At 34.7% G+C, this 27,872-nt stretch overlaps 1 protein-coding gene across 1 annotated transcript; it reads left to right on the plus strand.

The window, feature by feature from the left end:
• Positions 1–1,620: 1,620 nt before the first annotated feature.
• LOC108915771 (60S ribosomal protein L24) lies at positions 1,621–22,637 on the plus strand. The gene is made up of 4 exons (XM_018721894.1): positions 1,621–1,705; positions 1,837–1,912; positions 7,206–7,453; positions 22,461–22,637. Exons 1-4 carry the CDS (start codon positions 1,701–1,703, stop codon positions 22,594–22,596), a joined length of 465 nt encoding a protein of 154 aa, XP_018577410.1. The 5' UTR covers positions 1,621–1,700; the 3' UTR covers positions 22,597–22,637.
• Positions 22,638–27,872: the final 5,235 nt, after the last annotated feature.

The following is a 27,872-nucleotide window of genomic DNA, read 5'->3' on the forward strand; positions in this document are numbered from 1 at the left end:
GGGACAGGACGGTGCCCTGGGGGACACCGGCCTCCATGGGACGGGTGGTGGAAAGGGAATCTTGGATTTGGATGCGGAATTTTCGGTGGTGTAGGTAGGATTTTATGAGTTTGGTAAAGGATATGGGATATTGGTTGGTGAGCATTTTCATCAGTAGGCCTTCATGCCAAACCGTATCGAAGGCCTTTGCGACGTCCAGGAAGACAGCACCAGTGTACTGTCCCCTGTTGAAGGCCGCCGTGATGTGCTCGGTAAGGCGAAGGATTTGGAGTTCAGTGGAGTGATTGGGTCGGAAGGCGAACTGCTCGTCTGGAATGACTTGCAGTTCTTGGGAGTGGGTTCTTAGACGGGTTAGGATAATTTTTTCTACCACTTTGCTCATAGCCGGGAGCAGGCTAATGGGCCGGTAGTTGGATGGGATGGTGTGATCTTTGTTGGGTTTTGGGATAAGGATTATGTTTGCTGTTTTCCAGCGGGTAGGGAAGTGTCTTAGTCTGAGTGTCGCGTTTGTTATGTTTAGTAGGGCCATGAGGCCCTTGTGTGGTAGTCGTTTAAGTGTCGTGTTATGTATATTGTCGGGTCCGGGGGCTTTTCTGTTTTTAAGTCTGCGTATTGTCAGTCTTAGTTCGTCAGGTGTTGCGGGGGGGATTATGTCATTGTCTGGCTCTCTGTCGACGCGTCGGGCCGCGCGCTCAGCCACTATCTCGAATTCCTCGTCTTCGTCGGGCAGCTGAGGCAGTCTACACTGCAGTTCCAGGCTATCGGCGAAAGCCTCGGCCTTTTCCTGGTTCGTGTAAACCACCCCCACACTACCGTGGATTGGAGGAATTTTACGGCGAGCGGTCTGTCGCAGGGCCCTCTGCGTTTTCCAGAGGCTGTTGTCTTGTGGATCCAGCGACTCCAGGTGCCTAGCCCAGTTATCCTGGGCCAGTTCATCCAGAGCCGCCTTCACCCGTCTGTTAAGTACGTTTAAGTCATGTCTGTGTCGGGGGAGGCGGGTGCGGGTGGCAAGCCGTTTCGCACGTCGTCTGTCACGTATTAAGTTTTTTATGTCATCGGGGAGGGTGCCCCGGGGGTTTGTCAGTCGGGGGACAATAGTCTCCGTCGTAGTCTGAGTCAGGGCGTTTTTAATGTCAGTCTCAAGGGAGAGGATTGCCGCCTCCAGATCATGGGTGGTTTCGATGACTGGGAGCGCCATGTTTCCTTGCATTACTCTTCGCCCCCAGAACTAGAACTTGACATAGTTTTAAATAAAAGTTTGCGAGCTCAATAGTATTTAAAGAACTCGCTGACAATAAAAAAAATTGAAGAACATGATACAGGACACAGGAAAACTCTAATTTACTTAATTTATTAGCAATCATAACAATAATGGTCGTGGATATTATTCGATTTATAACATCGATGATGTCACTTATCAGTTCATTGGCGAAGTGGTGCCAAGGAGATCAGTAGTATATGGGCACAATGGGCATCATCCCATTTTTAGAGACCTTGGATCACTATTCTGTGATTTCAGTGTTAATTCAATTTTCTCATAGCCAGACATAATGGGGGAGCCAGCTGTCCTTTAAATATAAGTTGTGTTTCGATGTTGGTATCAATAAAATTAAAACAAGATTCATATATTATACTTGTTTTATGGTCTATGGTTCTTTTTCTTGACCTTGACATTAGGTTGTTGGGTTGAAGTGTTCAATATGAAGTAAGTTTTAATAATTTTTCACAATTGAATTTTATATTAATCATCCGATAATATATTTACCATTTGATCATTTTATACATTTTGCAATTTCGTAATTTATCCATTAACATACGTATTTCTTAATATTTTAGGATCGGTTTATGTGCTTATAGTGGTTATAAAATTTATCCAGGCCATGGAAAGACAATGGTAAAAGTCGACGGAAAGGTTTGTATATAATTATTTTTAGTATTTATAAATGTCGCTAGTTTTCATTCATTCAAGTAAAATTATATTTAATTGTAGTACAAAATTTCGAGATGAACAAACAGTAAAAAAAATTTTTGAGGAACCTATGAATGTATAAAACCAATGATATTAACTTTGTGGATACACATATTCGTAGACGTGGTCCATCTGAGAAAATCGGTAGAAACCCCTAACACAAATTACAAAATCTGTAGAAAGATCCATAAAAATTCAATAATGGCTGTTTTACATTAACAATTTATTGATCAATTGGACAAGTGTAATGCACCAAATCAGCTGTCAAATAACCATCAATTTATTCATCAAGAAGTTCTTGACGAATTAGAGCATGTTCAAATTTTCGTGAAGTTCGGAAGTATCAACCCAATATGTGTCAGAACGGTACCGCTGTTGTATCACTACAATTATGAGTGGAAAGGTAACATTTTTGAAACTTATTTGCTTCTTTGATTCATTGGTAGAACTGATTCAAACGTCAAAAAACTTGACAAAGTCTGTAGCAGTGTAAAACCAACCACACTTTTTGCCAGTAAATTCGTGAATTAATTGATGAATAAATTGTCAATGTAAAACAGCTATTACAAATTCTTGAACTTATTAATTTTGGTAATTATTTACTTTAGTGGCACCACCTCCAATTTTCACAAAATTTTGTCTACCCCCCCTATTTTCGATGGTGCTGAACACGAATCTGAAGTTTTTTTTGTGCGGTCGAACCCAGTTTTTGAGAAAAAAATTTTTCAAAATTCTAACCTGAATATTTCAGATAACACTACGTAGAACTCTGTATATTTTATGTAGCTTTCAGAACATCTGTAATAAACAATGAACATTGTTTAAGAAACACATTTTCCCAAATTTGAACTAAAAAAATATGTATTTAATAAATAAAATAGTAGTGACGTGACTTTATGTGGGATGAAACAGAGTTGAATGAGAGTGGGGGAACTCAATGTTGTCATCACGAATTACAAATGGCGGATTCAAACTACAAAATTTTTATTTATTAAATACATATCTTTTTACTTGAAATTTACGAAAATGTGTTTCATGAACAGTGTTAATTGTTCATAACAGATGTTCTGGAAAGCTACATGAAATATACAGAGTTCTACGTACTGTTATATGAAATATCCAGGTTAGAATTTTGAAAAATTTTTTCCTTGAAAACTAGGTTCGACCGCACAAAAGAAACTACAGATTCGTGTTCAGCACCATCGAAAATAGGGGGGTAGACAAAATTTCGTGAAAATTGGAGGTGGTGCCACTAAAGTAAATAATTACCGTGATCATTCATTAATTAATTATAGTGTACAGTACAAGATAGCCGTAAAATCAGAGAGTGACAGATGGCCATGTTTTATTTACCTAATTGGAACAGCATTTAGAATAGTTGAGAATAGCTGAGTTTGAGGTAAATGAAACACTGCCAATTTATGTATTAACTATGCCACAAATTATAGCTCATCAAATTGTCTCTGTAGCACTCTATCCTAGATGATTTACCACAGGCAGCCTAAACTATCCTAATTGTGCGCAATGTCAAGAATTAAATAGGTCCTCTTTTCCAAATGGCATTTACTACTCATTTTTATTTATAATAGTCCATGGGCCCACGTACAAAGAAAAAAAAATGATTACCAACAAGCTGTAACTTTGCGTGCTGCTTAACTTTGACTAGTCTCTCAAAATTTGACACGAGGAAAATTCAACTGGTAAGTTTTCCCGTGATTTTCAGGAAAACATGTCAATCTGGCATAAACATGGAATGTTATGACCAGCACTTTTTTTTTAAGTTTAAATGAGATATATTTTTTTAAATCCCCCAAAAAATTTGTCCGACAAAAATGAAAGTATCTTATTGTCTGAAAAAAAAATTCTTGAGAAGTTTTCGCAGTCCGACGCCCCGAAGATGTCGACTTAATGACGACATGGTTGGTGATAACCAGCTGTCGGACAAAAGCGTCATTATTTAAAAAAATGCAATATTAATCAGAATTTAATTGTCCGACAAAATTATCGGTTTTTTTTTTGCTTGTCCGACAAAATTAAACGATAAAATTTTGCGGTTTCAATATTTACGCATGATGTAGAAGAAAAATTTATATTTAATAAAAAAAAATATGAATAAAAAAAATTTTGTTTAAATTTCTCATATTTCAAAATAAATATGACTAATTTAAATTAATTTTTTTATACAATTACAAAAAGATTGTATACAGGGTGGTCCCTAGCTAATAGGTCGAAATTCATAGGTAGATTCTCGAAGCACAAATATTGCGATTTAGCCGAACTTACCTTAGTCCAAAAGTTGATAGTTAAAGAGATACAGGGTGTTAAATATAAAATATTATTTTAGTTTTTTTTTTCATTTCCTTAAAAATTGCAAATATCCTCACAAAATTTTGAGGTTTGAAGTTCTTTAAGTAGAGGAATTGAAATGTGTTCACATTTTGGTTAAAGTTCATAGAGGGCGCTAGCTGCAGTAGATTAAATGTGTTAAAAACGACATAACTTTTTTATACTTTAAGGTATCTCATCTTTGGTATCAAATTCTTATTTTAAAACTTTTTTTACACTAAAAAGCTACACATTATAAAACTAGCTGTCTCGCACCGTTTTTGAGATATTTGGCTTTGAAACATCCAATGCTGTTGAATTAAATTACAATGCAGTACCTACCTATTATTAATTTAGCTGTGAAGTCTTACGTTTGGACGAAAATCAAATAATTGACATTCCACTTGTCTTATTGCTGTCATTTGTATGCTACTGTCCATTAAGTATTATTTGTACCTAAAATTACATCTTAATTTAAATTGTATGTACATAAATGTGAAATGGAATTCCGAGATTTCCGTTTTTGGGGTTACATGAAATCAGTTGTTTATGGAGAAACTATAAACACCTGTTAAGAACTTTAGCAGCAGGTTTTAAATGCTGCAAAGTCATTTCACATTAAGGATTTATACTTTACAACAAGACAATCTTTTAATAAACGCGTAGATAAATGTATAATAATATTTTTAACATTGGTTTAAAATTGGTTTAATTGGTTTTTCAAGAACAAAACTATGTGTAAACTGTTTGTCAAAACAAGATTGCAAATTTTAATTTAAAAAAACAAGCAAAAATTTATGCATTCATTGTACAGTTACCATTTTTTATAAAATAGTTACAATAGTTTATAAAATGAAATGTACATATAAGTTTTTTAAACAAAGAAATCATTATGATGGAGATTAATTAAATTAGTTAGACATAATTATTTATGGATTTCAATTTCTGTTGCTCCTATTAACAAGATAATTTTTTTATTTATTCTTTATTTTTTCATTAAAAAATTAATTATTTTATATCGGAATGAACATTAGGTACCGCAAAAATAGTTATTTTTCCCATTTTTAAGGCAAATTTTCCAATATTTTTGGCGGACAAGTATATTATTGTGTTATACATTTCAATTATTAGAGAAAAAAATCAAAACCATATTGCTGGTTGTCACCAACCATCTTCGGGGCGTCGGACTGCAAAAACTTCTCAAGAATTTTGTCGGACAATAAGATACTTTCATTTCAAATCTTATTACCAAACCCTCCCAGAAAAATCAGCTTGCAGGTTGTCACCAACCATAATGTCACCAAATCGACATTTGGGGTGGGGGACAAACTCAAAATACCAACATTTTTGTCGGACAAATTTTTTGGGGGGTTTAAAAAAATATGTATCATTTAAACTTAAAAAAAAGTGCTGGTCATAACATTCCATGTTTATGCCAGATTGACATGTTTTCCTGAAAATCACGGGAAGAATTACCACTGTTGAATTTTCCTCGTAGTCAAATCTTGGGAGACTCGTCAAACTTAAGCTGCACGCAAAGTTACAGCTTGCTGGTAATCATTTTTTTCTTTGTACGTGGGCCCGTGGACTAAATTGTTATAGCAACACAAAACAACAGTATCACAAAAATACTGTTTGAAATTTTATTAGAACTGTAGACTTAAAAATAAGCAGAAAAGGCATGGAACACGGGATAGTATTTAGAAAGTTCCATTCCCCCTACTGAATTCGTTAAGGAAGAATTTTAATGTATTTAATTCACTCCTCTATTGTTTGTAAGATACATTGTTAAATTTTTATTTATGCTACATTCTTTATTAGAATTAATTTGTATTTTTTTGCCGCCCCCTATCAGACTGCCGCCCTAGGCAACTGCCTTTGTTGCCTAATCGATAATTTGGCCCTGTATATAATGTATTGTGTACATACATTTTTTATATCTGTACTTATTGCATATAAAGTATATGGAAGCGTGAATATTAGGTGATGTGGTTTCTTGTATAATTATTTATATATTTATTATATACACTATAGTGTAAAATACCCAAATCGTTAGCAAATTTTTCCTACCCCAGAATAGTTATAATTTTATATTGCCTTAAGTTCCTATGACTGATATACCTCTAATGTTTTGTGAACATGGTGATTTGAACGAGGTATATATTTTTTTGTTGGGCAGAGAGTTAAAATTCCGATTTAATATTTTAAATTGATAATTTTTTACTACTACCATTCAGACGGTCAGATAAACAAGAATAGAGATGGCTCTGAATTATCTATGGGCCCTTCTTCCCAACTTTGAATTTTTATAAATACGAGTGCCATCAAGTGTAGTGTTATGTGTCGCTCACATCAACGGTGATTTGAACTCTATCACAGAAGCAATTTTTACATGTCATGAACTGTGAACAGAAAACAATGGATAACATGACACAATCTGAATTTGTTCAAAATCATATCCTGTATCAATTGTTAAAATTAATTTGTTTAAAAGGGGAACGCAGTGTAAAGAGCAGCAGAAAAATAAAATTTATATAATTTAAATAAAAAAACATTTATTCTTTTAACTTATATATTTATTTGGCCAACATGTATTTTAATAATAATTGAACATAGTAAATGAGGTATTATCGAGGGTATTATTGTTCAGCAGAAATAAGTATTATTTTTTATTAAAATATATTGCTCAGCAAAGGCCATCAAAAAGGTATGAACATATCCTTGAGTACAGCGGATTGAACTAAGTTATATTAAATACATAGGTATTTTTTTTAAATTTTGTGACGATTTGAGCATTTTACGCAATAGTAATTTACATTTAAATCTTCTATTTATTCCTCTGTGTGAAATAAAAATTTGCTTTACTTTCAGCAGATTTTAAAAATATATACTTTTAACATTGTTATTTTAGTGTTTCACATTCCTCAATTCTAAATGTGAACATGCTCATCTTATGAAAAGGAATCCTCGAAAAGTTACATGGACGGTGCTTTATAGGAGAAAACATAAAAAGGGACAGGAGGAAGAAGCTACCAAAAAACGAACACGAAGAACACAAAAATTTCAAAGGGCTATTGTTGGGGCTTCTTTAAATGACATTTTGGCTAAAAGAAATCAAAGACCTGAAGTGAGAAAAGCACAAAGAGAACAAGCTATACGGTAATTACCTCTAATTAGCTAATTTCCATTAATTTTATTATTCATTTTGCCCCCATTTGAACCCTAAAAAAATTGTGTTTCAATGAAAAATATTTACATTTTTTATTTATCGAGTTTCAGTATAAAAATAAACAAGCAAGTTGAAAATAAGAGTAAAATTAGCCACTCATACTTAGTCAAAATGACAAACACTGTTCTGTAAACATGAATCTAAAAATGTTTCGTTTTCGAAATAAAGGGTTTTAAGTTTTTTACAAAATTTTAAATTAGAAAAATATCTCTGACAGACATTTGACAAATTAATAAAATTTACCCACGTGACTTAACTAAGTAAACAATTATTTATTTAATGAATTTACATACAATTGTATTAACCAGTGATGTTGAAATTCTAAGGTTCTCAGGCATTCTAGTATTGTTACCATTGGTTGATATAATAGGGTTGTTGACCAAATTTCAAAAAGTAGATAATATAATTCTATATGTACCTACTAACTAGTATGTATGCACAATTAGAGATTGACAAATGCGTCAGAACAGTTTTGAAATAATTATTTAAAACTGATTTTTTTTTACAATATTTCAAAACGGCTGTGACGTCATAAGGGGCACCTTGTAGTAAAATTATGTGTAAATGATTGCGTAAAGGAAAAATATTGGAAGAAGAAGATGCTCTGTCAACACTGTCAGTAGTGTCAGTCGGTCAGTGACACTGTCACATAAAATATTTTCAAGTCTACGAGTTATTTTCCTTAATCTTCGAATTCCTTTATTAAGTAAAATTATTATTTAGTAATAATCATTTAATATCTTCCCTTAGTATTAAAGCAGAATGCGTGAAACGGGATTTGTGAAAGCTACTTCACAAGTACCAAAAATTTATATTTTTATGATGAATTGAATTTTTAAAAAGAGACGATCGTTTTAATATTGGCAAAATCAGAGATATATCAGCAGTCAGGTAAGGATCAACATATTTAATGAATGATTTTATTGTGTTTATTTATAATATAAAAAAAAATAAATACAAAATAATATAAATAGATATTTTATATTATAAAATCCATACCTATTTATTTATGGAAAATTATAGTGCAGTTCGGAAGTCTTAAGGAGATAATGCAAATGGCTATGTGGAATGTGGAACAAAACACCACTTAAATTTTGTTGAATCCATTACAATCAGGAAATTAATAATAACTATATTAATTAATCAAAACAGGGTTTGACGGACAATTTTGACATATTTTCTTCTCCTTCAAAATTATGCAATAGGATCGCTACTAGCTTCTTGTTCAATTGCCCCTTATGACGCCAGGGACTTGATTTTTGAAAACGGGAGAACTGCTTCTCCAGAGAAAAAATTCACCTGACAAATTTCTCTTAAAAACTTAAACACTTATTTTTGAACGTTGAAGGAATCCAATTCTCTAGAGAATTTAATTTATGCCGTATGTCGAGGATATATTTGCAACTGACCAATCAGCGGGCAGAGTTTTCTTCAATATTTCAGTGCCATTATTGGCGACCCTGATGTTTAGTCGCTTGATTTGATTTTAAAGTTTGTTTTGTAAATGTCATTATATTCGACAGGGAGACTATACATCTCCATGATATTCGTATTAATTTAATATAACTTCAATTTGAATAGAGGTATATTTGAAAACACAAAAAATTTAATATTATTATAATTATGATGAAGCGTTCATTCACGTCGAAAGCGCAAAAAAGAAATTAATATGCTTAGAAACAACGAAGAACTTTTTAAAATGAAAGTTTTCTTCTACTTTTACTCACAAAAAGGCCCAAGAACAGTGGTCAGATATTGCTGAAACTTTAAATGGTTTAATTAATGTTGTCGCGGATGGTTCACAATTTCTGCAGCTTGCAAATTATTCATTATATTTAGAATTAATAATAAATTATTTGGATCCATTACAAATTTCAAATGATTACGCACCTTCGAACAGCGAATGAATGAAGTGACTTTTCGCGCATGAGCATGAGATGACATTTGGATTCAAACTATTCGGAGAAAACGCCAATTCCCCCGACAAAACCCTGTGGAATTATTTCTCTTGATATCTAGAGAAAATATTCCACAAGAAAATTTCAAAAATCACATTATCTGTGTGTCAAGAGAAAATGACGTAATTTTCTCTAAAGAACTAATTCTCCCGTTTTCAAAAATCAAGCCCCAGACTAGTTTTTAAGTAACGCAAAAATTTGTAAATAATTTCTACCACTAATTTGTCATATATTTAAAATTTTACTATACAGACAAGTTCTTTTATATAAAATCTTTATATCAACAACAATTTGTGTATGGTTTGTTTTTATTGTCAACAACCCTATTGTATGCAAATTCAGCCCAAGTTTCATTTATCTACGTCAACAAAAAATTTAATCTTGAAAATGTAGCAGTATAGAATTTTTTTTATTTTGATTAACCAGTATCCTATATAAATTTTAATAACCGTATGTTATTATATTATAGTTAGATATATTTAAAGCTGTTTTCTTTAAATTATGAGATTTGACAACAATGTACACCGCAGTTTCCAAATGTATATGCACTGCGACTAATAGGCGCTATTGTTGTCATACTAGCTTGTCCAGCAGCGGGGTATGAAAGTTTACAAAGGAATAAATTTTCATGACAGAATTTGAGAGAATACACATACGTGTTTCTAAGGGTCAAAATCCCCGTTTAAAAACAACCCTCAATCAAAGTAACACCTTGTGTACATTTCAAAACAGCACCATACATTAATGTGGTCAAACCTTATGGGGGGAGGGGTTAATACAAAAAAGCATATTTTTGATAATTTTTGTTTTAATGACACAATATATATTTATTTCTATAATTACTACATGATAAAGTAACATTTAAAGAATATTATGTGAAATTTTCATTAATAAATATCAAGAAATGGGTCATTAACAGCGAATCTCCGCAGACTTCTCAAAAAAAGTTTGATTGCGGTGCCACTCATAAGTCATCACTGGATCATCTGAAATCAAAAAGCCAAAATGATTTTCTTAGTTGATAAGTTTCTGCAGGAAACCCTGTCGAGTTTTTTTATTATTATTGATTTTTCAATTTTTTACAGCACTTAGAAGTCAAAATAACGATTTTTCATTAAAAAAATCGGAAATTTTGTTATTTTAAAATACCTTAAAATTAAAAAAATAAAAAACTCGACAGCGTTACCTCGTCATTTATGTAAAGAAAGTATGCAAAATTTCAAAAGGATCGGTGCGGTAGATTTTGAGCTAGAAAGGGCACCGACTCTGAAAAAGCTAAGTGTGAGAAACACGCATTTAAAAGTTTCATAGATTTTTACACCACAAAATGAATGTTTTTTTTAATACACTTACACTGAATCATCAATGCCAGCTGCATAAAACGAAGGGCTTTCAGCTAAGATGTCTAGTGCATCTTTTTGCTCTTGTCTACGTCGAACTCTGCCTTCTTTGCTTTCTTTGGCAGCTTCTTGCTCAGCTCGGCTTATTCCAATGTTGTCTACTGTCCGCGTCCATTCATGAGAATTTGTCCCTGTTTTGATACCCATCTCTTGCATAAATGTCAGCAAAGCAAAATAGCCTTCATTAAAAATGCAGGCTCCTACATTTGCTCCGATTTCAACAATATTTGAGGGACCATTCATAATTTTTGGACTAATTTTCCAAATGAGTTGGTTCAGACTCTCATTATTGTTTTGAGTGAAGCCTGCAACACATCGCTCCAGAAGGGTATCCTTACTCAAGTCCTCATAAATAGGCTTCATGGCTTCTAAAACCTTACTTGGAAGTGCAGTGTAACTGTTTGAATGACTCCAAATCTTCTTCAGCTGTAGCTTTCTGCCATTCACACCATGAGTCTGCGCCACTTGGACATTTTTGGTGCTGTGGATTGTCATCTGTCGAGCTGTAGTGGTAATAAGTTGCCCAAATGGCATCCTTCATTTTTTCCACAGAATCATGATTTCGTCGAATGGCTAGACCATAATATACAGTTAATTTATCAATCATTTTACCTGTAAGGTTACTTTTGCCAGAAAGACTTTCTTTTTATAATTTTTCTCTGCGTTGTTTGTTTTTCTTATACATTGTTTTTCACTAAATCTCGCAAACGTTTACCCATTCGTTCTTGTACATGCCCTACACATTCTTTTTTGTTGATTAAACAATCATCACCACAAGGTTTACAATTTAAGACACTGGTGTACGTTTTTGAGTCACCGTTACCGATGTAATTGCGGTATTTCACTCCATGATTTACTGAACATTCAAACATGATTTTAATTGCATCAACTTCCATGTTTCCAGAGCGTCCAGTATGATTAGCATGGCATTTTTCTTCATTTACATGAGCTTCATGCCACTCTTCAGAATCGAGTTTGTTTTACCAAGTTTTGCAATCATGTCAATAAGCGCTCTTCACACAAATATCTGCAACTTTTCCAGTGTAATGCCCAATCAAGGAAGCCACGCCATATAAAGAAGAGAATCCTCGTGTTTTCCATGTTCCGTCACCTGATACAGTTAACTCTGATGTATCTTCGATATTATTTGCTTCACACATTGCTTTCTTCTCTTCTTGTACAGCAGAAGAAAAAAATGTATTCGCAACATCTGTTATACTCGAGCACATTTTCTTTACATATAAACTGTATGTTGATTTCGATAAAAATGTACTTGACAAATCCATAAGGCCGCAAAACTTTTCACATCCAGTTAATCCCACCTAAAATTCGCATCACAAAACTAAATCGATAATTAATTTCATATACACCAGATTGAATTCTTTCAGCAGAGGGAATAAATCGAGGCTGTTTACATTTTTCACATGTAACTTTGATGTTGAATCCAAGACCTTCCTTTTTGCACAATTGAAAAGTAATTTTTCCATCACACTTTACACACTTCACTAAAGTTGAGATGGTCGAAAAAAACAAGCAAAAAATCCACGATTCTGTAATGTTTTTCAAAATCTTCTGCCACGTCTCGAGAAGTGTTCATTTTTATTTTTTTTTGCTGACGCACTGTTTACTTGTACATCGTCTTTCTTGCGTTTATGTGGAGGTACTATATTTTTAGGTTTATACAACCTTGAACAGGTGTTCTTCCGATTTTTTCTACTAATTTTTTTGGTCATTTTGCTAATAATAAATACAAAATTACAGTAGAAACTAAAATAAAAATTCACTGCACGTGTACAACTGCTCGGTAGGACAGAAAATTTTAAACTAAACTTTCTTTTCAACTTCAACACATAATTTTGAGGCACAGGTGTGCACACTCTTTGACGAAAAGAGGGATTTGGGATTAAACAAAAGAAACAGTGCAGCTGCTGGAAATTTCCTTTTGTTTGCGCTGTCAGGTACACTGAGAAAGCGAGTTCTGAAAATTTATTAATAATTACTAAATAATATTAAAATTTACTAATCAGATTGATTGTGTTTAATTTGCATTGAAGTAATTACAAATTGTCTAGTAGAGATTCCAATATAATAAATAAAAGTTATTATATCATATTTTAAATAATATTTATTTTCATAGGAACTGTTCCAATATTTCAATTACCGTTTTACAATTACATTTTGAGGCTAGTAATTTGAACCCATTTTTTTAGTAAAAATTACTACATTTTTTTCTCCGTGTGGCTGTCTGTTGGAGTGCGAAACCGGTCCGGAAAGATGGAGACTTACAACTCCATATATCCGTTAGTTTTCCTCCAATCGACTTCAAATTTTCACACAATAGTCTTAATATGTTGCACATTAATATAAAACAAATTAAAAACAAATTTTTTTAAATAAAAAAATACCATCCCCCCCCCCCCTTAAGGAGGTTTATCGGGTATGGAGGTACGTCTAAAGTCTAACGAGAGTTTCTGCAGATTTGCTAGTAACTAAATTAGTAAGCCTTTAGATTTGACAACGTTGCACTTGGCTGGCTTTGTTTGGATGCCTAAGCTTGAAATGTACATCATATGTCACACCTGCAAATTTCAAATAATATGGCTATCACACATATGGAGATTAAATTAGTCAACGACAGCAGTTTGAAGGAGAATTATTATAAATTATGTATCTTACAAGTACCTAATTGATTTCTACGAGCTGTCATACGATTCCTTAGATATCGGTTTTCTATTTATACAAGTTGCTGTGGAAAATGTTCGTTAATTGTTGCGCATTCTAAGTGGAAAGACCAAAAAAATCTGCATTCTCATAAGAATCTACTACTACTACTAAATCGTGCAAAATTATTTGATTAATATCTCGTTTCTTAGGTATCCAAACTAATCAATTTTTTTTTTGGGAATATTGATGTTGACATGTTTTTTATATATTTTTTAGGCAATAATTTCAGTAGGTTAGGAATATTGTACTGTCAACAAAAAAAATCCTTATTCACGCAGCCCATATTTAAAAAAATAATAAATCATTTGAGAGAAATTTATCAATTTAATCCCCCTTAATTTACTTATCTAATATTTGCATACGATGAATATTTCATTAAATAAAAAGTAATTTTTACTCAATTGAATTCATTGAAAAAATTGAAAATATTTTTAATTTTAATAATATATTAATTGCCTACACACTGCACTGTGGTACTATGCCAATTATTACAACTAATTGTGTATAAAAACAGGTATAATTTAAAAAACCTCTAAATTTTCTTTTTAGAAAAGTTACAAAAAGTCTTGGTAAAGTTAGAATCTGGAATTTTAGGGAGGGTAACTTAGAAAGCAACAGCACCCCATTGGGCCCCTTGTACTTATTCCCATTAGGAGATCAAACCACCTGAGCCGCTAACCAATCAATTAAAGAGAAAAAGGTGGTGACATTGCTCAGGGGGATCTCTAATATAGGCCATAGAAGGTCAATGCTCTCTCAACAAGGATTCTCTTTTGACGAGATGGCAGTGCATTCAGGTGGCACATGTCCAGACGGTATCTGTTTCAAAAAGCCATATTTGGGTGAATCGTATATCCACGGAGATTTTTGGTTTTGTGGTTTTCAAATATCACTAGAAATGAAAATTTGTCTATGTGCATAAAAAAAAAAACGTGGGCTTAACTTTTGTTAAGAAAATTCGAAAAATGTCATATTTTCCTTCCTATTTATGTATCTTTTCAAGAGTTGATTTTAGGCAAAAATGGAAGAGGAAAAAAATGTTTGTAATTAAATTTTTTACAAAACATGACTAGTTACAAATCGAATGAATCATGATTATTATGATAAAAATCGAAAAAAATCGCAAAAATGAGGTTAAAAACAATACTTTTTAGGGAATTTTTTTGGGGTATTTAAATTGGGTATAGGACCTTTATACTTGGCTTTTCAAAATTTTGCACAGCAAAAACCAAGGCCCTTAGATACTTGAAAATTTAATCACATATAGAAGGGCTCTCGAGCTTTCAAACTTTTTTTGAAAAATTCGAATCTGTCAATTAGGAGAGCTCTGGAGCTTATCGAATTGGTCGAATTTTTGTACTTATAAACAATTAGAATAACTGTGAATATTCAATCAAATAAAATTTTTTAAAGCAGATTTTAAAAGTTCTTGGAAAGATGCTTCTTTAAAAAAAAACAGATCGATTGGTTAATTAGTTACATAGTTATAGCCGATCAAAATTAACCATCATTTTTTCTTAATCAAGTACATTTAGTGTAAATGACGGTTAACTTTGATCGGCTATAACTACATAACTAATTGACCAATCGATCTGTTTTTTTTTTAAAGAAGCGTCTTTCCAAGAACTTTTAAAACCTGCTTTAAAAATTTTTATTTGATTGAATATTCACAAAGTGATAATATTAGATAATATTATGTTTCCCGACTATGAGAACGACTAAGTCGTCCGCATAGCCTTGTGTATAAAATCCCTTTCGATTAAGGCCCTCCAGTGAGCCGTCCACCACTAATCCCCATAACAAGGGAGACAGTACGCCTCCCTGGGGGCAGCCCCGGCCTACCTTACACTTGGATATCTCTCCCAAAAGGGTAGCTGTTACTGTCCGGTTTCTCAACATAGTATCTATCCAACGACATAAAGTGTAATCAAGGCCCTTGTTGCGAACTGCCGAATTAATAGATGCGAAAGGTGTATTATCAAATGCCCCTTCAATATCTAAAAAAGCTGCCAAAGCCCGTCCCTTATATGCCTATCAACTATTCTCTCCAACGTTTTCAGGAGGAAAGATGTTAAACGTATCGGGCGATATGCCTTTGCCTGGGCATACAATGGACGCCCTGGTTTAGGAATAAACGCCACGTACATCGATCTCCATGCCCGCGATATATAATCAAGTGCAATGCTGGCTCAGAAGATGTGATTTAAAACTGGAGCTAGACAGTCCACCCCCTGCTGTAACAGTACGGGTAGGATTCCATCGGCTCCTGGTGATTTAAATGGGTCAAAGGAACTTATTGCCCATCTTATTCGTGACTGACTCTCCACCGTCTTGGCAACCTCCCAGTTCTGTCGAGACCCGGTCGTTACCCTCTGCTGGTGATCCCAGTCATGTTCATCTCCGTGGTTTAATAACCTGGAGCCTGGAAAGTGAGTATTTAAAAGTAACTCCAATGTCTCCCTTCCAGTTTTAGTGTATTCTCCACTCGGTGCTTTAAGAGACCCGACTTTTGTATTACCGTTCTTAGAGAGAAGTCTCTGGAGTTTAGCACACTGGGACACTATCAATATCCTCACAGAACTTCCTCCATGAGTCTCTCTTCGCTCTTCTAATTTCTTTATTATACTCAGTGAGGGTTGCTCTATAAGCCTCCCACTCTCCTGTCCGCTTTGCTCTATTAAATAGCTTCCTTGTCTGTCCCCTCAACTGTGTGAGTTCCTTACTCCACCAGGGTACGGTGTGCTTGTTGGACCTCACTTTGATAGGACAGCTGTATTCATATGATCTTCTGACGGCGTTTTGGAGTTCCTCCACAGCCCTCAAGATCATATGTGTTCCTTAATTTTATACAGATTTCCCTAGTCCTGGCCTGCAACTCCGTTCTATAGGAGTCCCAGTCAGTTCTTTTCGGGTCTGTAGGTTCTTACTTGCAGATTATAATCCGTTATGATATCAAAGTGGATATGTCTATGATCCGACATTGATGGCTCACTCGACACATGCCACTTTGCAATATTATTACATACCGGTCCCGATCCCACTGTTATTTCGATGACTTCACTCTAATTTTTTATAACAAAGATGGGCTCGTTCCCAACATTCAAAATCTCTAGATTATAACTAAAAAGAAAATCTAGTAAAGACTCAGACCGTTGACATTGCTGCTTCCCCACACCGTATGGTGTGAGTTGGCATCACATTCCACGACGAGTTGTTTCTTCTCCTTCTCGCACCAAGTCACCAGGTCCCTCAGTTCCCTGGTTGGAGGAGATTCTTATCGTAAGGGAGGTACGCTGAGCAAATCACCAGTTGTCTCTGCGTTCCCTCCGATACATAAGTTACTTCGGCCGCCACCAGGTCATCCATACAGAACCCTGGAAGAGGAAAAATGTCAATATTACTCTTGTAATAAATGCAAGTCTAGTTTGGTGGCTACAATACAGTAAGCCACCATTACTTACCTGCAATCCTCTGATCCGGGATCCATGTACCCAAGGCTCCTGGATCAAAGCCAAATCCGCATTTGCGCGCGCCACACTGGCTCAAAGAGCAGCAGATACCGCTCTACTGTGCTGAATGTTCGCTTGTATCACCTGGAATTTGCCCAGATAATTCAGATTTTGGTCCCTCCTGATCTTCATCAGAAGGCCCAAATCTACCTTGACCTTCTCCAAGTTCCTAAAAAGGACCCTGGTGAAGTTCAGAAATGGTCTGAAGCCCTCCTTCTGCAGTACCCAGGCCCCCGTCCTCAATTCCCCATTCTGGTTTTTGCAGACGGCACATGATGGTTTCCAGTTCAGGATGACCCGGAATCCATACGATGAACTTAGTCAACTTAGATAGGTCCCTAGGCTCAACAGCGCTGAGTCTAGCCCCCTCCCAAGGCACCAAGCTTGCCGTAGTTGTTTTTAGCCATTGCAGGCTCTCCTCGTTGAAGCTCCAGGAAGCGCGGTCGTGTCCCCTGGCCCGTGATTCCGTCAATGGCCCCCAGAAGCGCCAACTGGACAAGTCCCATCTGGTCCTCATCCATTCGGACTTCTGGGTATCCTTGGGGGACCACCACTGCTTGGATCCCCGACAGCGCCTCCCCGTACGTCTTACCACACTGTGCTGTGGCCTTAAGCCTCTTAGAAACAGGCCGGTCAGAAATCGGCTCACTACCGTCCGACCGCCCACGTTTCTTTCAGAGTCCACTTGGCCTCGGTTCAGCTGCCTGTGGAGTTGGAGTGGACTCGAGCCAGGTTCCGTCACGGACCCCTGTCCTTTTCTCGCCTCTGCCTTCCGTGCAGTTTTTTAAGTTTACCCTTTTGCGCATCCGAAAATTGTTTTCTACCTTCCAGATTCAGTCTGTCGACTCCACTAGAGATAGCAGTCACTGGTGTTTACTTCCCAGTGGCTGTCTTATTTTCTGCCCAGTCAGCACTTACTGCTTCCCCCGGCAGATGTGGACGGCCCCCTTTCGGGTTCCTGTTTTTTATTTTCTCGGTCCATAAAGGTCCTACGAGTTTGGAGGAAATAAAAGTCACCGCCAGGCAGTGCCCCATACCTGATGTAAGGCTAAATACGACGGGGTGCGCCAGGTTTCCAAAGAGATCGTTCACGATGCGACATTTTTACCTACCCCCACACCATTCAGCCCTCGGCACGATGCATTTCCACCTTGGCTTGGGTAGCTGAGCTATTTCTTAGTTTTCACTACTCTCCCTCGACCTTTCCGGCTTGGGTGACCCTGCCAGGAGTATGAAACTCCCGCCGGTTTAGCTCTTGGGTTCACTGCAGCTACTTAAGCCCCTCCACCAACGACAAGGTCATACAGCTCCTAGGAGGGGCAGTTTGTCACAGTTCTTGAACTGTCCAAATGATACTTCCATGAGAGCTGGTACTAGTTCTGAGGTCGGAATTTTCAATGTTTGCATATGCGCTTTTATGATCTATCCTAATAAAAGGAGCAGTTTTAAAATTATAGAGTTATAATTATAATATCAATATGAATTCTGTTTTAAAGAAAACAAATCGAAAAATTGATATAATTTTACATCTGCTTTAAGAAATATAAGAGTTTTGGAACCTATGTCAAGCAATTTATTAGGCTGTGAAGAAGTCCTTACAATCACTTTTAATGTTAGAAGTATTACTGCATCAACAAAAAAGTGAAATATAAAAAGAAAACATTTTGCGCTAACTAACTTGCGTTTACTTTTTTTAGTTCTGAATTAGTTCAAAATACAGTTTAATATGCATACAGTTCTGCATCGATGAAGAAGAAAAAAAAAATTCTAAGATAAAAGGCCTAACAAGAATATTATTGATAATAGCTACCCACACATTTACTGAAAATCTATCTTGAAAATTTGAGGACTGCACAATCCATTTCTGGTAGTTTTAATAAAACTCGTGTTGTAAGAGATAAAACTTAACTGGGGTAGTCTAGTGGCTGTAAGGCCTGAACATCTGCACATGAAATGAATACTGATTTTTTTGCAATGTTGTCCAAACTTTCTTTGGTTTAATTCATTATAGCATTAACTTCTTGATTTCTTGAGTACTTGTTGGATCTTCGTCAATGGGATTCAAAATTTGTTCCTTCCGTTGCATGTTTTAAAATACTCTAGATCTTATCGCAACTATGGAAGGCACCATCGTTTTCGTATAATGGCGGTTTTTCCACAAAAAAATTTGAGGTCGCAAAGTCGAAATCTATTAAATTGCACCTGAGTTTCTCGGTCTTAAAAATCCTATAAAACTTTCCACTTACTCTCATTTTTCCATCATGTAATTCCTGAAGTGCCTAAAAATAGCGTAATTATATTGTGTGTTTCAAACACTAATATTATTTACATTTTTCTCATTTGCTCTGCTTTTATAACCAATCAGCCCTTACTTTTTGTCTATTTTAAAAATGATGAGATTACCGCAGCAAAATTAAACAAAACATTATTCTTTGAAACTTAACTTTTTACTACCAAGAAATTTCACACAAGATAGAACAAATTATTTTAAGCGACATTTTATATGAATGGGGGATGTAGAATGTTTTGTTTTTGGAGTGACTGTTGAAAATTGAAAAACAAAATTACTTTTGTGAAATATGTTTGAATAAACAAGCAAAAATTCACTAAGTCTTACAAATACAGTTGAATCTCTATAATCCGGCACGTCCAGTAATCAGGTGTTATTTTTTCCGTCTGTTACTACGCATGTCGCGTTTGTCACTATTCGTGAAGAATACAGTTTATACAGTTATAGTTTAGTTACCACAATAGGAGCATTGTTTATTCATCCTCTGCACTTATTTGTACAAAATTATGTTTGTCAGACACGTTTATTCGACAGTTAAATTTGTTAGGGCAAGTAATTTAAAATGTCAAGTAAGAGAAAACAAAACATTACTGTTGAAAGAAAAGATGATTATTTTGGAGATATTAGACAAAGGTGAAATAATGTGCAAGCTTGCCAAAGAATACGACGTTGGGCGCGCTACTTTATATGATCTTAAAAAGAGGAGCTTGAAAATAGCGGATCTTGTGAAGACAATGGAAAGTGGAGCAGGAAAAACGTAAGACATTACGAGTCGGAGAATGTCCAAAGATGGAAAATGCTCTCTATACATGGTTCTTACAACAGCGTTCACAACATACTCCACTTTCTGGAGGAATTTTAAAAATGAAAGCTCTTGAATTCTACAAGGTAATAACAAAAAGGGCTGATTTTCGGGCTAGCGACGGATGGCTGGATAAATTTCGAAAGGTTAGTAAAGACAGAATAACTTTTATGCCATGCTCCAATGCAAGTGGAAGCCACAAACTTGAATTAATGGTCATTAGTAAATCAAAAAATCCCAGGGCCTTTAAGAATATTTGCTTGCCAGTCTGCTATAAACACCAGGCAAAAAGTTGGGTTACAAGACAAATTTTTGCGGAGTGGTTCAGCAATTCATTCCAGGAATAAGAAAGTTTCTGAGGCGATCCAACCTTCCTGAGAAGGCTTTACTCATACTAGATAATGCACTAGGACATCCTAATGAGGAAGAACTTACGTCAAGCGATGGCATGATTCAGACCATATTCTTACCACCAAATTGCACACCTTTACTGCAACCAATGGATCAAAATGTTATTCAAATGATCAAATCAAAATATAAAAAGAAATTGCTGTTACATATCATTGCTGAGGGTGGAGACATAAAGCAGCGTCTCAAAGAAATAAATTTGAAATATGTAGTTTTTTCCTTTGCCCATTCATGAAACTCTGGTTCAAGCAGTTTAATAAAATCTTCCTGGAAAAAACTGTGGCCTGACATGAATCAGTTATCTGAAGAAGAATGGGATGCTGATGACGATCTTCCCCTCGGAGAGTTGCTCAGAAGTGCTAAAGAACAAGGTCTCCATGTTAATGGAAAATTTAGCTCTTTGGCTTGAAGGAAGTGCTGATGAGATTGAGGAGATGAAAAGTGATGAAGAAATATGCAAAGAAGTAGAAGAAGCAAACTCAGACCAAGAAGCAGAGTCAACAAATTCTAACACAATAAAAGCACATTGTTTCAATACCTGTATAACTTGGGCTGAGGAAAATGGCGAATCTGCCGAGGAAGTCATGGTGCTACATAATTTGCGACAGAAGGTGTTTAAACAAGGATTAAATGACAAGAAACAAATATCTGTGAAAGATTATTTTACAGGAAAATGAAAACATTATAATATACGTATATGCACACACAAATGTAGTATGTATGTATTATCTTTGTTAATAAACAATTAAAAGTAACGGTTTTTTAATTTAATACTGTTTACATATACATTTTCCATTAATTTGAATTTTCCAGTACTCTGACACTCTTAGGTTTTTAATCGTGTCAGATTATTGAGATTGTACTGTACATTAACTAGTGGTGGAGGTACAGGAAGTCAGTAGCACAAGGATTCTCAAAATTTCAAAGCCATTAAGTATTCTGGAAATTCAATTAGTGAATTTAATTCCTAGTGAAACTTCTAAGGAAAAAGGTCTCTCATTTTCAAACGGCAGAGAACGGCATAAACAGAAATGGCACAAACGTTTTTTTATTTAATTTTTAAAATGAGAATCACACATAATGTATTGAAAATTAGTATTTGTTCTACAATGTCAATGTGACAAATTCATTAACGCAGACATTTTTAATTTATAAAAAAAATCCAGATTTTTACTGATGATTTTTTAGATTTTTTACATATTACGTTTAAAATTGTATTTTTTACAAATGATTTCTAAAGGTTATTTTGTAAAATGAGTAATTTTAGTTTTTTTTTTATTTGAAATAAAAAAATTAACTAAAACAGAACTATGAAGAATATTAAGTTTTGTGAAAAATTAAAATAAATGTGATTGTATCTAAAACAAACTGGAAATTAAAAACTTCTAATCAAATTTCCAAAATACTCTGTGGTATTGAAATTATGGTACTTCATGATACAAATCCCTAATATTTCCACCACTGGTTGTCATATTTGTAGAGAACTTATCAAATTTTTGCCTCTAATTAATTAGACATTTCACTAGCCTAAGTTTTACTCTAAATCAAATATCTTCAAAAATATCCTCCCTCTTATCATGTAGGGGCGTGTAATCCAAGAAATGGATATACACATACGCCTCTACGTGATAATAGGGACGATATGATATACTTTTTAAATTTCAAAACTCGTATCTCGAAAACAAAGTGTTCTATAACCACATTTGTATAGAACTTTGTAATAGTTAATTAATTTATAATTAATTTTATCACCTTTCGAAGCTGATGATTAAATCATGGAATAACCTGTTGAATAGGTTAAATGGGAAAAAGTTAGTTTGGTATATTTATACATGTTCATTTTTAGTGCTGCAAAAGAACAGAAGAAGAGCACCAAATCAGCCAAAAAAGCTACAGCTCCAGCTAAGGCCAAGCCAGCACCAAAACAGAAAATTAGCAAAAATGTTCCAAAGGCGGCACCAAGAGTAGGAGGAAAGCGTTAAATATGTTATGTTCAGTTTTTCAAATAAAACAATGATATGAACTGATTCTTTTTATTTAATGCATTATAAATGAGATGTGAATGTGTGAACTGGTAGAATTTATTTATATTATGTTTCTGGTGCAACCTTCGGTGCAAGATAATTTTACTAACACTTAATTTTTTAGATAATGTAGGTTAGGTGGATGCCGTGAAGGGTTTAGATTTCTTGACATTCGAGGGAAATGTTCTGAAAACCGGTGTGGAATTGGCGACAAATTTTTTGGGAAATAACCGAACGGCCATGGGTAATCTACAATTAAAACTGATTTCTATTTAGCTTTTTACACACAAAAATGTTTTAACGCAGACTAACAGTATTTTTGTGTTAAATAAAATGTCAATAACATTCCTCGCAGTCGGCTTTTTAAGTTGCCCCTAATTAAAGAAATTAATATAACGGCTCAAAAATACAAAAAATACTTTTTTCTAAATTTGGAATGCTGTATATTTCAACACATTGTTATAGTTTCATAGACTCTTAAGGTGTACGAAAATACCATTCGAATAATTCTAGGGGTGATTCTACATGTTAAACTATGAAGAAAAGTTCATATGAACATAGGTCCGCAAATCATAAGGTTGCTATGGCGATTCAAAGATTGCACCGGGATGTAGGTTTTATATCTTTGGCACCGTTTCAGATAGCCATCTGAATTTTGGCATATGAATTGCCTTTAATAGTAGGTACTTTTCAGTGTTTTTACTAAATTATTATTTTAATCAGGGGCGTACCGACAGGGGAGGCCTCGATTTAATTTGTTCACATTTTTATTAAACGTCATATTTTTGCAGTTTTCTTTAGAAATTCTGATTCCGCGGTATAAATGACATAAAAAAGGTATTCTTGTAGAAAACCTGTCAGGTATTGTTAAATAGTGATAAAAAAGAAACGGTAAATGGAAAACAGATTTATAATTAAAAAAAAAAAGGGAACAATACAGAAACAAATAATACTAGTGACTTATTATTAAACCTGAATGTTACTTCTTTAGTTACAGCAAGTGTTGGAAGTGATGTCCATTCATTTCAATGCAACTGGCTAAACGATTTCTCATTGAACGTTTAACTCGTTGAAAAACACCTTGCATATTCCGTATTTCTTGGCAACAATGAATGACTCTTTGTTCCAGTTGTTGTACACTGTCAACAGGCACTGAATAAACTAAGTGTTTTAAATAACCCCATAGAAAATAGTCTAACGGATTAAGATCCGGCGAACGGGGAGGCCAAGCTACGGGTCCACCTCGTCCAATCCACCGATCTGGATAAGTCTGATTTAGATATTGTCGAACTAATAAACTGAAGTGGGCTGGAGCCCCATCGTGCATAAAAAATGTTTCTAATCTTAATCCATAAGGCAAATCTTCGAGCAAAACTGGTAAAGTGTTTTGTAGAAAATGTAAGTATGCGGGCCCATCTAAACGATGCGGCATAACATATGGTCCTAGTAACCTATTTCCTATAATACCTGCCCAAACATTAATGGAAAACTTATCTTGGAATCGAGCTTCGAAAATCGCGTGAGGATTTTCATCTGACCAAATATGATTGTTATGAAAATTTACCACTCCTTCACGCGTAAATCCTGCCTCGTCTGTAAACAAGACTTTATCGAGGAAATGACGGTCCTGATGGCATTTCATCTGCATCCACTGACAAAACTCCACTCTAGGCAAAAAATCCCGAGGTTTTAGCGCTTGAATTCTTTGCAAATGGTATGGATACAAAAGTTCCTCGTGTAAAATTTCCCATACAACACTTTTGGGAATATTCGTTTGTACTGAAATTCTTCTGGTGCTACTACCTGGATTAGCTTCAATCTGTTGTAGAACAATTTCCTCTGTCTGCGCCGTTCGGGTAGTACGGTTTCGTCCACAATCTCTCTTATTTGGCGTAAAATTACCAGTTTCTCTTAATCTCTGATGTAAACTGCTGAACAGTTTATCAGAAGGAAGCTGGCGATTTGGAAAAGTTTCTTGGTACAACCTCCGAGCTTCCAAAGCACAACCGTTTGCTTTGCCATACATGAAGTGCATGTCGGCCATTTCAGCAAAAGAGTATTCCGGCATTTTTTGAAAGACGAGAACAATGATTTTTTTCAATTACACTGTTATTAACACAATAATAATCGAATAAACTTTATTTTTAAACCTTATGTCAAATTCGTTTACCGTAACTACAGTAATTTGACCTTTTTCCATTTTCAACTTAGCACCGACATAAGCCTACTTTGATGTAGAAATTTTTATTATTGGGCGACCATGCATGCACTATTTTCTTTGGAGAGTATTTTCTCGAAAACGGCTAGCCTGACAGGTTTTCTACAAGAATACCTTTTTTATGTCATTTATACCGCGGAATCAGAATTTCTAAAGAAAACTGCAAAAATATGACGTTTAATAAAAATGTGAACAAATTAAATCGAGGCCTCCCCTGTCGGTACGCCCCTGATTAAAATAATAATTTAGTAAAAACACTGAAAAGTACCTACTATTAAAGGCAATTCATATGCCAAAATTCAGATGGCTATCTGAAACGGTTCCAGAGATATAAAATAAAACCTATATCCCGGTGCAATCTTTGAATCGCCATAGCAACCTTATGACGCATTTGCGGACCTATGTTCATATGAACTTTTCTTCATAGTTTAACATGTAGAATCACCCCTAGAATTATTCGAATGGTATTTCCTGACACCCTGTAGATCTAGGTTCATGGACTTTCAGAGCCTAGGAAGGCAGTTTTAAACACCCCTATCAAAGAAATAATATCTTGGATCACAAAAATACAAATCGGTTAGTTTTTTGCCAAAAGATCAAAATTGCTGTTCATTTTAATACAGAACTAGTTTTATAGACTCATAAGAACTGTAAGGGTAATTTTACACACCCCCATTAAAAAGATATTGAAGTCTCGGCTCAAAAATTCAAATCATTAGTTTCTTACTAAAAAATCGGAATTACCATCTACTTTAATACAGAATTAGTTTCATGAACTCGCAAGAACTATGAGGGTAGTTTTACACATTCTCATTAACAAAATATTGTCATCTGACAAAAATACAAATTGTTAGTTTTTTACCAAAAAATCTAAATTATCGGCTATTTTAATGAACTAGTTTCGTGGACCCAAGTTTTTCACGCCCTACTTAAGAAATCTCTAAAATACGAATTGCATAGTTTTTCCCTAAAAAATTGAATTACCGTTTATTTTAATACAGAACTAGTTTTAGACCTTGCATGTCCGTGAAACTAGTTCTGTTTTAAAATAAACAGTAAATCCAATTTTTAGAGAAAAACTTGCCAATTCCTATTTTTGTGAGCCGAGATATTATTTTTTTAATAGGAGTGTGTAAAATAATCCTAGTTCTTACGAGTTCAAGAAACTAGTTCTGCATTAAATAGATGACAATTCCTATCATTTATTAAAAGACTAACCGATTCGTATTTTTGTGAGCAGCGATATTAATATTTTTTTAATGGGGGTGTGGAAAACTGTCCTAGACCTGCAGATATGTAAAAGTAGTATTCCGTAATTCTGATTTTAAAAAAAGAACTAACCAGGCCCGGATCCAGAGGGGGTGGCGATGTGGCGATCGCCACCCCCAAAGCACAACATTTTTTAAAGATCTTCAATTTCTCCAAACGACAACAGGCAGTTAGTCGATATTAATGCAAGTAGAAGGATTCATTAGTGTCAAGCTCCTATGAAAGAAGTGCTTTGCGCCACCCCCAAAACCAGTCTCTGGATCCGGGCCTGGAACTAACCGATTCGTATTTCTGTGAGCTGTAGATATTATTTTTTTAATAGGTGTGTGAAAAACTGCCCTCCTAGACTTGCAATTCCATGAAATTAGTTCTGTATTAAAATAAATGGTAATTCCAATTTTTAGGGAAAAATTTACCGATTTGTACTTTTGTGAGCTGAGATATTATTTTAATGGGGCTGTGTAAAACTACTCTCCTAGTTGTGAGTCCATGATTCTGTATTAAAATCGATCTTTTGGTAAAAAACTAACCCATTTATATTTTTGAGAACTGATACATTAATATATTTTTACTATGGGTCTGTATAGTACTGCCCTCCTAAATCTTGCCAGTTCATGAAACTAGTTGTGTATTAAAATAAATGGTTATTCGGATTTTTATGTAAAAACCTAACTAATTCTTATTTTTATGATCTGAAATAATATTTCTCTAAATGGGGTATTTAAAACTGTTCTAGGCCTTACGAGTCCGTGAAACTAGTTCTTTATTAAAATAAACAATAATTTCGATTTTTAAGGAAAAAAACTGATATGTACTTTTGTGAGTCAAGATATTAGTTTCTGCTGTTTAGGGCGAGCTGCGAGGAATTCAATGAATTTTACAAGTTGAATTAAATATATTGCACATTACAAGTTTAACATTTCTTTCTTGATGTGTTTTATAAGGCTGATCTGTTTAATTATCTAGATAAAATTATAAACTGAATTTTAAATTAATTCTTTTACTATGAAAATATGAGGGGGCGGGGCCCCAGAGCCCCCCTGCACCAGCCGCCACTGCTTAATTGTAAATTACCGTACGCCTATAGTCGTTCGGTTATTTCTACAAAAATTTGTCGCAAATTTTATATCTGACTGAAACTATCTTCTTTTTGTACATGCACAATATACTCGTCTACAACTGCATAATGCACAATGTATCCGCAGTTACCCGATTAATTTCTTCTTGCAATAATATTTACTCGGGCGCCAATTTGTGTGACGACCCTTTCGACTAATTTGAATTATAATTTTAAATATGTGTACGCTTCAAATTTAGTGAAACTCCTTCAACTACAGAATACTTATCGGGGGCGGAGGTCGGCGGCCAGCAGCAATAAGTAACGTCATAGGGAGGAACCGGATTGTATTGTTTTCTGCTGGGTTAGTCTAGAGCGCCACTTTCCCTATATTTTACGTGAAGGAAACTCAATGTGAACCTTACCTTCGGTCTAAAGTGAAGAAAGTTAAATTCCAGGGGTCTGTTATATTTCTTATTATAAACAGCAAAGAGTAGTTTTCTCAGTGTAGTTTCAATTTAATTCAAAAACAAAATTATTTGTGTAACAAAACAGTATCAGGCTTTTTACTTGATCGTTATTATAAAATACACAGATTTCCTTAACTAGATTTATTTATTACAATAATTCTAAAATCTTTACAAATTATGTAGATTCTACCCAGTATTTATCATTTGAAAATATGTATGT

This window comes from Anoplophora glabripennis, unplaced genomic scaffold, assembly GCF_000390285.2.
Source record: "Anoplophora glabripennis isolate ALB-LARVAE unplaced genomic scaffold, Agla_2.0 scaffold1513, whole genome shotgun sequence".
In the NCBI taxonomy this organism is placed as follows: Eukaryota; Metazoa; Arthropoda; class Insecta; order Coleoptera; family Cerambycidae; genus Anoplophora; species Anoplophora glabripennis.